The sequence below is a fragment of the Gadus macrocephalus genome, chromosome 18, assembly GCF_031168955.1.
Source record: "Gadus macrocephalus chromosome 18, ASM3116895v1".
Lineage (NCBI taxonomy): Eukaryota > Metazoa > Chordata > Actinopteri > Gadiformes > Gadidae > Gadus > Gadus macrocephalus.
The window spans coordinates 15,897,729-15,911,134 of record NC_082399.1 but is presented as its reverse complement, the minus strand read 5'-3'; the positions used below and the strand labels follow the sequence as shown (position 1 = coordinate 15,911,134).

The 13,406-nt window shown below is 45.6% G+C and overlaps 1 protein-coding gene across 3 annotated transcripts in view; it reads right to left on the bottom strand.

Annotated features, from left to right (window-relative positions):
- LOC132446429 (KAT8 regulatory NSL complex subunit 1-like) overlaps nt 1–13,406 on the bottom strand; it is a 43,518-nt gene that overhangs the window by 15,648 nt on the left and 14,464 nt on the right. For all 3 annotated transcript variants that reach the window (XM_060036706.1, XM_060036705.1, XM_060036707.1), the window contains 2 exons: nt 1,574–1,715; nt 883–951 (listed from right to left, as the gene is read on the bottom strand). In XM_060036706.1, coding sequence (XP_059892689.1) covers nt 883–951; nt 1,574–1,715 — 211 coding nt within the window. The remainder of the gene's footprint in view (nt 1–882; nt 952–1,573; nt 1,716–13,406) is intronic.

Sequence of the window (13,406 nt, the reverse complement as noted above, 5' to 3'; positions counted from 1 at the left end):
CAGTCCTTATATATAGCCCATTATAAATTCTTACCTATACAATGTACACACACACACACACACACACATTTCTTTCTTGAAAGTTAGTAAAAGGCATAAAAGGATATTATATTAGCCAAGGGTTTCCCACATCACTTTACAGCTTAGGCGACCACCTAAGCAACACACACCTGCCGCCTTAGCTATGTCTTCACCCCACCTGTCCCCAAAGAAAACCACTAAAATATATTTCATTATTGTATATACGTCTTTAATTGTAATAGTAAACAAAAATATAAAACAATCGAAACTTCATTCACTCTCTATGTACAGATCAAGAAAAACTTGAGGCCCAACAGCCTCCATGAAAATAAACTTCAATGGACTATCGGTAAAAAGAGTGCAATTACCAAAGGGCCCTTGAATTGTTCTTTTTAAAACCACGGATGACAGCCTGTAGCGATGCTAGAAGTCAGCTCTGGCATAAGTGTCATAAGTGACTATGATTACTGTGTTAGTGTTTAATAAATAACTGTTGAATGCAGTACAGACTCTGTAGTCTATCGCACGTACCCCCCCTCATTAGTTTTCACATGCGGGTAAGCTGAAGCGAGAAGGGTATGATTTCCTTAAGTTAACCAACAAAATTTGAATAGTGAATTCCATAAGTACACATTATCTTTACTCTTCGATTTAAGATCGGACTCCAGAAATTCGTTCCAACAGCCCTGACTCTTACTTCCCCAATTAAGCCAGCAAAGACAGACAGCTCATTTAAATATACTGAATAGCGGTGATGAACCACATGAAACACGAAGCCATCTGGACCAGAGGCTTCATTTATATTCCACGGGTCTGAGAGCAGCAGGACCCGCTGCTAATGGGTTTCCATCGTAACGCTACCTGAGAGATCGACGGCTCCGTCTTCAGCTCCGGCCCTCCGATAGACCCACCATCAAGCTCCACTGAACCCTGAAGACCCAGAGAGCTGCTGTTAGATGTTGCTGAGTCAACACCTGCTCATAGTGATCGGGGGTGCAGCACGTGGCCCAACAGACCAAAATCTTGATGGGGATAGCAACAATGTTAATGGACTTATTCAGAGGATCCAGTGGGGATTGGGAACCCCTTAAGCACTAGAGAACTATCCAGCCCCTTGAAGAGGCCGGCTTACATTAGACTCATACTTTACGCATGATCCGAGAGTGACACTACTGCACCATAACAAGCTACCACAATTAGCCATTTTATATGAATGAAATGCATGATGACGAGAGATCTCATTTCAATACCCATCATTTCAACTTGTCCAAAAAAAACAAAAACATAATACCCCACAAATTCCCCCCATCCCCAAATCTCCCTCACTCTTATACCCACCCTCACCCCATCCTGGCACTCCCTCCTAAACCCCCACCCCTCCCAACCTCTCACTCTCACCCCCACCTCTCACTCTCAACCCCCACCTCTCACTCTCAACCCCCACCTCTCACTCTCAACCCCCACCTCTCACTCTCAACCCCCACCTCATCACCACTTCCTCACCCCCACCTCATCACCACTTCCTCACCCCCACCTCTCCCCCCCAGCTCACCTTGCCGGTGCGTATCTGGCGGTAGATGTCTGTCTGCTGGCGGATGCGATACTCCAGGTCTGAGATGTGTGCTTGCAGCCAGTTCCAGTGGCTGATGATGGCGGCCCTCTCTACCATGTACCGACTCTCCGCCCGCTTCCATCTGGGGGAAAAACGCACACCGTCAGGACTGGAGTCACAGTAAACCCCAAAGCTTTCAGGGTTTAAACGTCTTGCATGCCTTCGGTCACGTTACTAAAACAATACCTGAATTCTGAATGATAATTTGGCCACCACCCTCAACCAGTTTGTGCTGTAAACGATAAATTACATGAACTATAAACCTTGTGGACAATGGTCTACAGTACATTGTTTCATGTTCATTTATAATTCGTCTCGGACACTCAAAGCAGGAGTCTAGCCTGGGAAGAAGACCTGCTGTGTTGATTAATCCTGCGACGACCCCAAAGAAATGAAAGGTGTCCGCATGTCCACTAACAACGGAGTGATCAATATTCCTTCCCTCATAAAAGAAACACTTTCATGTCTGTCTTCATTGTGCTGTAGGGTTGGACCATATGGCCAAAATCCATATCACAATATACCTTGTTATCAAAAGATTAATCATTACGATAGATAAGTGTCAAGAGGGGACTTTGGGGTTCTGACTGAAGCCAGAATACAATTATATTTCATTACATTATTTGTCAATAATCAATCTTTCAACGGTTTAGTAAAATACAAATAACATTCCTCCATTCATTACTGGTGACCCCTGTAAAGCTTAGCCCCAAACCCCGGCCCCTCAAGAGACTTTCAAAACCAACATGACATCACCTCCAAACAAAAAGTAACGCCACAGCTCTGTCAATATCTTAAAAATTAGGCTGACTTTAAATTGAGTTAACATTGCATCAGGGTACAGAAAAGGAGCAGCTCTCAGTATCTTCAGAACACAAAAAAAAGGCCCCGAAATGGGCCGTGGCTATATAGTATATCCATGTATATAGAAGAAGCTTAACCTTCTCGGACGCATCAAAATCAACCGCTGGCCAGGACACACACCCACACCTCTGCATTATATTACAAGTGTCCTTGAAGCTTAACCCTCTTTCTCACGTAGACATCAACCGCTGCAAAGCAGAAGCGCCACACAACCAAACACACCGTGGGGTTAAATATAACTATCCTGGAAGCTTAACCCTCTCTCTCACAGAGAACCGCTGCACAGACGGCAACATAGAGAATGGCCGTTCGCGGATGGGGGGGGACTAACTTATCGCCCACCCCTATTGTCCTGTATACAAAGGCAGAAAAGCCATAGGACAATAGAAAATTAGATTAGATCGGCTTGCCTCAACTACATCTCAATTGCTCTAACAATAAGCTGGAAGCATCGTTTCTCACACATTACACAATGCAGTGTGTTGTTTGACTGCCAGCCTGTAGGGGCCAGCACCAACCATGAACCTCATTGTTGTGTTTCACTTTGACCACCAGGGGGCCAACACTCCTGATCTCTTCCCTTCAAAAGGGCAGAGAGAGGAGGGCAGAGAGGAAAGATTCTCGGCCTACAGAGGGCGCTGTATCGAGCTAAATGCCCAGCCGTCAGTGCTATGGGAACATGAGAATAACAAGTCTGACGGTGGCCACAGAGCTTGCACTCCTCTATGCGTCCTCCTGTGAACTGTGGGCCGCTTGAAGAGACGGAGGGCAGGACACACCATGGACTAACAGACGGAGGGCTCAGGGGCCCTGGCAGCGTGTGAAGAGCAGACGGCTTTAGAGGCCTCCGATAGGCCGCAGGGTGCTGGAGGGGCTGGTGCCAGGCTCGCACTGCAGCCTACAGGAGGGTGGGGTGTGTCCAGTCACTGAACTAGCCAGGGAGGGGGCCTTCAGAGTGCTCCGACCGCGACAGAGGAAAGGTATCCAGCGGGCTTTTCAGCTGCTGGACACTCTGGCTATAGTCTAACTGGCAACCAGTGAACACGTTCCATACAATTTTCCAGCCTCAGTGTTGAAGATGGAAACACAAACAGCTCTTCAATGCTTCATGGGCATTTCATGGTCATGAATAACATCAACGATGTTCCATACTTTCCCTGGCCCCGTCCACTCCCCCCATCCCTCTTGGCAACCCCGTGTACTGCAGGGGGTCCCCAGTCCACACAGGTGGTGGTGCCATTCAGTATCCCAGATTGCATTTTTTATTAGAATTTCACCAATGGTCACAAATGTGAAGAGCCCAAATATAATGATATCTTGGTCCATACAACTATGCTAATTCAGTTGGAATGTCAAAGTGTGTTTAATCCACAGGAAAGAGGGAAAAATTATGCGCTTGTCCTATCAAATATTTGGCGATTTTACAATGACTGCTGTTCGTTGCTATTGTATGTTGGCCTGTTATTTATGTCTCCCAGGAATCTCGATAACCTTGCTTGGAATGGTAAAGAATGACATTTGTCAAGTAAAAGGTTGAATATTAAAAACATTGAGTGGCCTGTAGAAAATATAGATATGAAATGTCCCACGGTGGCTCTCCCAATTAGTCAGTCGCAGCTATTTTAATAATTGGTTGCTGCAAGCGCACGCGTGTGTGGTGCGGGGGGGAGAATTGGGTTTTTAAAAATGTACTTATTTAGAGGCCATTTCGATGTTTACATGAGGCCCAAATACACCAAAAAGCTCTTCCTATTAATCATATCAGGTTGATAATTAAATAAACAGAAAGGAACAGGCAGCAATGTTTTTCTTTCATGGCATCAGTCACCACAATTGGGCATGTGAGGCTTCTCTTCCGGTTTATCACGCTCATCGTGCATTGCAATTTCTGAAAGCATGGCAGAAGGTTCAAACCCCCATTTGCTTAGTGATGATGTGACGTAGGCCTACTCTCAAAGCATGGAGCCATGTGTCTAGGCTGGACCGGTATCGCTGTTTTCTTACCGCAGTGATGAGCTTTTTATACCAGTAGTTTGGCAATAAGACAGCCATTCACACACTCATTGGTGCGTTATTATTCCTTCCTTCTTATAATTTAAAAGGTTATCGTCCCTGTTCCCGTTATTAAAATACACTACTTTATATCAGACCAAAATGTAGGGCTGTCCTCGTATAACCCCTCAAAAGACTCATCATTTGACTTCTGACTGTATAGGCCTATGTGACTTCATAAATAGAGAGATAAAACCTCCACATGCAAGAAGTAGCTGGGGATTAAACTAATGAATGTCAGTCTAATCTCCAAGTTAGCCAGGTATTCTCAAAACTAAAAAAAGAATGGAGGAACAATAAAAGGATCTGATATTTATCAGGGATCTCTGCCTAGCAACTCAGACCTTTTTTTTATTTGATTGGGATTCAGGTATTGAATAGTTTGTGTCATTCAAATCGAAGTGCCTCAGCAGAGTGGGTGAACGCTACGGTACACACAGCTACACACCGATGACTACTTATCTTTAAAGATCAACGCCATCCATGTCAATGAACCATCTACAATTAAATGGGCAGAATTTCACTGAAAGGGGACCAGATTGCACAGCTGTAGAAATAAGCACTCAGCCCGAGTCCAGGAGCTAATTTACTTATCTAAAGAAACCCCCAAGACTTTTCTGCATGGATCTTGTGGTGCAGAGCATAAAGGGATCGCCATTAGAGAAGGAACTACAGCATGAGGAGAACTCAGTAGGGGTCCACCCAAACAGCTGCTGCCAGAGGAAAATCTCCCTCCCTAGATCCATGGTCTGTGGCCTCCCACCACAACACTATGCAGGTGACATACTGTACTACCGCATGACAGAATAAATCCCCCTGTGCTGCTGCACTGAGACGATGAGAGCACACTCCATACACTGAGGCGCTACAGTGGGTTCTCCCCAGACAACCACCAGCGCCCTCTCCTCTTCTTCCAGCCCCTCCTTGCAGCATGTCAGAGCCAGGGCGCTCAGCTGCCCAGAGGAGTCGGTGTCAATTATTCTCTCATTTATGCATAAGGCCATTTCATTTGTTAGAAAACAAAATAACATTTTAATACCGCTTCAGAAAGCTGAAATGATACCGTCAGGGCTGCGTGCGGGACGTCAGTAGCCGTCGGATACAGTGAATGAAACGGCAGAGCCTCAGTGGACAACCGAAAATGTTTCCAAAGACACTGCATTGACAAACAATGGAAGTACATAGAATTATCCAAAACAAAAGGCAGTTTGTTCATGATGCAAAGTTATAGCAGCACAAGAGCTATGCATACACAACGTAAAAACACAGGTGCTATTCTTGATGGAACACATTAAACCCTTATCACTAGGGCTGGCCGATATTGTCTTAAAATTACACACGTTATTTGCAGGATAAACAAAATCATGAGGTGCTTGTAATGTCTTTCAAAGTTTTTTGCAAGAAATACAAGCAAGTCTACTGCATCTGGCTTGATGCATGTTATAATAAACCATACATTCTAATAAATTGAATCTGCGGCCCATTATAACGGCCCTCAGATATAAAAAAAAATAGGAGGGTCGGCTACAGACTATACTATTTGTTAATAGGTGTGTGGACGTGTGGAGCTCTGTCTGGGCGGTGTGTGTGGACGTGTGGAGCTCTGTCTGGGCGGTGTGTGTGGACGTGTGGAGCTCTGTCTGGGCGGTGTGTGTGGACGTGTGGAGCTCTGTCTGGGCGGTGTGTGTGGACGTGTGGAGCTCTGTCTGGGCGGTGTGTGTGAAGCACTGTCTGGCCGGTGTGTGTGGACGTGTGGAGCTTTGTCTGGGAGCGGTGTGTGGACGTGCGGAGCTCTGTCCAGACGTACAAACAATTTTTTCATTATAATAATCATACACAACTGTACCAAAAAGTGTAACGCAGAGTTGGCCTGGACCGTAACCATGGGGATAACACCCCATCCCCTCCACCAGAGGCTCCGTCCCCTCCACCACCTCCACCAGAGGCTCCGTCCCCTCCACCAGGGGCTACGGGGGCTCCGTCCCCTCCACCACCTCCACCGGGGGCTCCGTCCCCTCCACCAGGGGCTACGATGGCTCCGTCCCCCCCACCACCCTGTGCCTCCTCCCCTCAACCCTCCGTCCCCCCCAGGCTGGATGTCAGCACATTGCTCTTGGTGCTCCTGACCCAGCTCATATGGTGAGGCTTAGCTTCATCCTGTTCCTTACCCTCGTCTACGACTTAGTCTGGCTCCATTCTTTGTCTTATTCTATGCTCAGTTACACCTTATTCTGTTCTCTACCATACCTTATTCTGGTTTCTAATCAATACCTTATTTTGGTTGTGTTCTCTACCATACCTTATTCTGGTTTCTAATCGATACCTTATTTTTGTTCTTTTCACTTCCATACCCTATTCTGGTTGTTCTTTACTAAAGCTTATTCCAATTCTTGACCGTAGCTTTTAACTTCTTTATGATGCGAACAGCAGCTTCACAATGAGCCAACTGAATTTAAAAAGGGCATTTCCAAACACGCCTTTTGCAGTTTCAAAGCCAGAAGGAAATGGTCTGTTCTTTGATGAACTTCCCACTTCCTTACTGCAGTCCCTTGCATGTTATTATTCATGTTGCACACATGAACAAGTGCAAGCACCAAGCTAAACGCTCCTTCAGAGCTGAATGTTTGTGCCAGTAAAGACGTTGCATACAGCTAATCTTTGCATCCTTTTATAACGCATAACCATACACTCAGCTCTGTCAGGAATGGGTGTGAACATGACTCGAGGTGGGCCTGAACAAACAGCACAGTGCGGCTGTGGGTTCAGCTTTGGTTGCACAATTATTGGTTGAGAGGATGAGGGACAGAAAACAGAAAACTAAGATGCCAGTAGTATGGGCCTTATTTACCTTGCAGCCATCTTGATTCCAAACGGTAGCTGTTGGATGGAACTGAATCCCATCATTCCCATCACCCAGCTAGCGTTTAGAAGCAAGAGGGTCCCTAGGAGTCCACGGAACATCGCTTCAGAGCCCGGGGGAGGGGAGCCTTTAGCATTAGCAGTGACCCGGCCTGACCAATCCTATACTAGGTTGTTTCATGCGCAGGTCAGGGCAGCAGACTTGGTTTGAGGGACAGGAACCAGGAGACAGGGTCAACTTGAGCCAGTGCAGCAGCCGGCGTTACATAAAAGGGGGTTATGTAACGCCTGTGGGTTGGTGTGGGGGAACTGAAGCCCGGCTAAACACATCCAGATGTGTCAGGAACCAGAACCAAAACACAGGGAAGGAACAGGGAGAGGAGGGGAGAGGCTAAGCTGACAAGAATGCAGCGTAATGCTGAACAAGTAGCATTGAAAGGCAGGGGGGGAGGGGGTCTAGCAACCCTGTTACCCCAATGTCACACAGCAGCCCGCACTAGACATGCTCCAATAACCCCGTTGTGTTCAGCTCTCCACCACAGCATCTACCAGCTCTCCACCTCTGGTACCAGGCCTCCTCTGTTAAATTGACCCCTCAAACTGTTTGGATGGGGCCCTACAACCAGGGTTTTTTCTAAACAAGGGAACAGGGGCGCTGCGCCCCGATACTCCCGGCGTGCGCCATCCTACCGAAATGCCGACTGAACCTGTCAGACTTGGATCTGTACTTACATGCTGCTGTACAACATACACTATTTCTCAAAACGATCTTTTCTCCGCGAAAATATCCCAACACCACCACCTGACAATGTGTCTGATCCTCAAATAACTTATAATTACTCCAAAAATATTCCGATCCGAATTGGAGTTTCCCAGACCGAGTCGACATGCTAACGTTAAAGTTATTAGCAGCTAGCTAGCTACTATGTATTTGAATGGGTTTTTGGTCTAGGCGCTAAGATGCTAAGCAAGTATACAAGACCATTCCAGTTCTCTCTGCACAAAGCTACGGGTTCCCTGTTACCAGGGAACCCGTAGCAGGGAACTAAATGGCAGCTGCACGGCCGAATTAGCCCAATAAAAGTGTAGTAACCCAGAGAACCAGCTACAACATAGTTTTCATCCAAACGAGCCGTCTTTAGCGAACGGTGAATTGCATTGGCTTCTACGAGCAGTCGGCTTTCAGCCGCGAGCTTAGGGACCGTCTGCAAAGTGCAAAACTGAAAACGACAACAATAGTAACATTTCTATAGCGTCGCCATTATTGACTCTAGAGCCCCAAAACTTGTTCCATAGAGGCATGGCACAGGAGGTCTACCATGACTAACGCTACCCTGAACCACCTCCTCAGGATCAGTATTGAGGGGCCTGCAATTGATCAATTTGATTTTGACAAGGCAGTGAGCCGTTGGGGCAGTCTCAGGAACAGACGGCTGCTGTTGTGATTTGTCCTACTTAATAAAAGTTTAGCCAATATTTTTGAAATTTGTCGTGTTTATTTACAGGGTAAAGTTGTACAAGTCTACCAAAAGTTGATAGTATTTTAGTTTTTCAGGATGACCACAAGAGCTAGAATTTCTCTCTAAGATAGCCTCAGAATGTACCATTTAATCATTATTTTTTCAAAGGCTTCGCGCCGTGGAAGGGGGAGACCCCCCTTCCACACCATCCCCCGCCTCGGTCGCGTTGCTCCCTCGGCTTTGCGCAGGGGTCTGCTCCCTGCTACTTTTTTTTTCTAGAAAAACCCCTGTACAACCATTACAGAACAGCTCAACAGCCATCTGTCCGACAAACCTTATGCAAGACGTGGGACTTTAGCTCCGTCTCAAGATGCCCACACTCTCAAAGGAAGCCACGGAAGATAGTTTAGCCATCTCTGGTATGGTAGCAATTAGGGCTGTGAGATATGGACAAGATCTTCCATCACCACATGGGACTTCTTAGAACTCAATAACGATATACTTCATGATAAAGTATGTTTTCTTTCAATTCTGTGAAAGAAATGACTACCCATAACCACACACTTCATGACTCTTTTCTTTATAATCCTATCAACTAAATATAAATGAAAGGAAAACAAATTAAACTGAGCTAAATAAATATGAAAGGAAACAGTAACAACCACATTATGTTACACGTTTCAGAAATCTCCAGTACGGCAGGCAGTAAACTAAATAAGTACAATATTAATCTAAAATATCCAAAACCAAGCCACTGCGTAACTCTGCTCGTCCACCGGTCTGTTAACATGCATGTGGACCTATTGTTTCAGACGGATTTCCTATACTATTCTAGGAAGGAGGGGGGGTTGTCATCCCCATGGTTACAGCTACTTTTTGATGCTTTTTTAGTTTTGTTGTGTATGAGCGTTATAATGGGCAATGTTTTATATGAAATGCAGCCAAGACTGAGCCTAACCCTGACTTGGACATCGGAATAAACCGCTGCTCAGATGAAGAGACACTAACACACACACCTCCCCCCTCTCTTGGACGCCATCATCAAAATCAAAAGGCAATCAAACGACTTCCACATATCCACACACTTAAGACTCCTTCAAACTCCCTTGAGATTTGCTTTCCTTTCATCACTTGAATGTAGATCACATCTCTTGAATCTTGTTCTGTCTCGGACTGCTGCGTTTCGTGTCCTGCTCCTCCACGTTCTTATTTCGGATTTGTCAAGCACATTTGGTGAACGTAAAGCAGGCTCAGAATGACCTAAAATACTGCTGTCTATTTAAATAGTGACCAGAACGAGTAATTTTCTCTCCCTCGTCCCCAATTGCGCTTCGTCATTCAGAACAGCCCTAGCAGCAGCATGCCAACAGTAGTGCCCTGCCCACAACAGGCCTAGTGGCTATCAGCCCCTTGGTAAACAAGAAGGCACACGAATAAGAAAGCTGGGACAGGATTAGCCCAATGCAACACAAGCATGCATGTCAATGGCTAGAACTGAACTGTGCTTTCCCATCCACCCGTTTCTTACTGAAGCGCCTTAACCACCTAATAGTTATGGGCTATTAATTAGAACACAGACACAAGAAATTAACCAGAACATATCAGAGCATCAGAGATTTGTTTGTGTGAGATAATGGTAAACAATTTAGAGGCACAGCTTAGAGTTTGTGATTTTTTTTTTTAAAGTTGACTAATGGTCACCTGTGCCTCTAAATTGTGCATGTAAGTGCAATGTAGAAAAAACTTGAAATGCTAGCTGCAGGGGCATTTGTAAAGGATTGTGTGCCAAGAGATATTTATCAACAGCAATACACATCTCTACATTCAGCGAAAAATGACATTAGATTACTTTGTCATGGACAAGTGTACTTTCTGGTAGGTAATTATACTGACAACTGAGGAAACAGACAGGAATTGTAATGCTGTGAATTAAAGACCTGATCCGGGTATGAGTGTGTGTCTCGCGGTGTTATCCTGCAAGCAGACAGGCAGCAGCACTCTACTCTATAGAGCCATTGTTCGGTCAGAATTTCTACAGAATAGGTGAATTAAAACGTACCCTGGACTAAACATTAGCCTTAATACAAACACAATTCACCTGGATGCATCTGCTGATTGAAGACCGGAATTGTTAGACAGAAATAAGGAACTCATGTTTGGCGTAATGCATTACCCATCTGCATATTTTTTTTGATAAATTCAATGAAAGCGTTAGACAACAGAATGATGTACCATGAGGTTAAACGTGACATTTTTATACATCGTTAGCGGACCCTTGCTGCTCTTCCATTTGTCCTACATGATGTCTTCCTGGATTACCCTTTGTGTTAGTCTCCCCTGTCCCTTATATCACATAAAGAGATGTGAAGCCTTGTGTTTATCCCTCTTATTTGTTATTATTTATTTCAGTATAATATTTATTAAGAGTATAATTATTATGATTAACTGGCTTTCCTCATAAACATTAAGGGAGTGGCATCAGTGTATTTCTCAAATAGTGTTGATGGTCCACTTGTGTGCTACCGAATCTGTATTTGGGCTACTGAAATCTCTAGCTTTCGAGCCAGTCTACTACCACCAAGTAGGGTTAGCGTAAGCCCTGGGGGGGTAGCACTACCATACATCTAACTTTACTACCACCCAGTAGGGTTAGCGTAAGCCCTGGGAGGGTACCACCAACATGCATCTAGCTTTACTACCACCTAGTGGGGTTGGAGTAAGCCCTGGGGGGGGGGGGGGGGGGGGGGGGGGGGGGGGGGGGGGGGGGGGGGGGGGTAGTGCCACCATGCATCTACGCTAGCAGGCATTGGTAACGAGCCCCTACCGCCTCCTGCCGGCAATACATATCCCAAACCTACATGAAAGATTGAGCAATACACGTCCTTCTCTGATAATGTCAGAAGTTGGCAAAGCTAATGTCAATAAATACACATAATTTAGCCATGGCCACAACACCCCCCCCAGAGCCTCCTGCTTTATATAGAATACAAAATTAGCCCAATGCAACACAAGCATGCATACAAGGATCACACACACACACAAGCATGCATACAAGGAACACACACACACACAAGCATGCATACAAGGAACACACACACACACACATGCATACAAGGAACACACACACACACATGCATACAAGGAACACACACACACACGCATGCATACAAGGAACACACACACACACGCATGCATACAAGGAACACACACACACACGCATGCATACAAGGAACACACACACACACGCATGCATACAAGGAACACACACACACACGCATGCATACAAGGAACACACACACACACACACACACACACACGGGTGCTTGGCTCCCAGGGATCGCCTTGAGGTGCGGGGTCTGGCCCAGGGTAGTGGCCCAGGCCCCTCACTGTCGGGGTGGGTGTAGGTGAGTGGGTGCGAGCGGCGTGTGTCGTTATGTAATGTGCTGTTTTGTGATGTGCTGTTTTGTGATGTTCTTTATGACTTAATTATTCACACATGCATACAGTAACTCATGACTGTAACTCACACTATGTAGCTATTTTAGAAAGTTTATTCGGATTATCTTTTTTAGAAAGACCTGACCAGGAACTGGGGTTGCAAATTAGCCAACTAGCTAAAAACCTTCTATGCAACACATCTACATTTACATTGTTATGGAAATGACTGATAATTGTGTATTTAATAATGTGTGCTGCATTGTCCCTGACAAATAAACAAATTAAAAAAGAATATATATATTTATTTTTGGTGGCATAAGAAATGACGCAACAAAAAGTGAAATGAATATTAGGTATAATACTTGACCCTGGCCACGTCTGATATTCTACTGCGGAGCATTTCTGCATGTGCTACAACATGGATGACATTTCAAGCCAAAAAATGATAGACGTCTCTCATTTTGCAATCCACATCCTCTTACAAGTACAGGTGTTAATAAAGTCTCTGGTCTGGATGCAGACAACCCTCCTCTACCAGGGCGACAGCAGCCACCATGACAACCCCTGAGGGAGCACAGAGGTTGTTGTTTTTCAACCATTTCCTGTTTACTACCTCCCCTTCAAGAGAAATGGTAAATGGATGGAAAATGAACGGCATTTCTATAGCGCCTTTTTGTAACCAAAGCGCTTTACAATATTGCCCCCATTCACCCATTCACACACCGATGGCGTCGTCAGCCATGCAAGCCGACAGCCAGCTGGTTTGGAGCAGTGAGCTTTAGGTGTCTTGCTCATGGAAACCTTGGGGGTGTGTGTGGGGGGGGTAAGACGTGGAGTCCTATCGGGGGGGGGGGGGGGGGCATTTCGCGTTTAGTCATTCGCTTAATCGAGCCATCTCGCACAAAATACATTTCAAAGTGGACCGGCCCACTTCCCGATCTCCAGTCCCTGCTGCACAGTGAATTCAAATCGCCGGCAGATCGGAATGGGGACTAACACCGTAATATATATATAAACTATAACCGCATTTCACATTAATCGCAAATACCCTGCTGCTTCGGGTTTTCCTTTGTAGGCGCGTTGAAAGGAGGAGCGGGCGA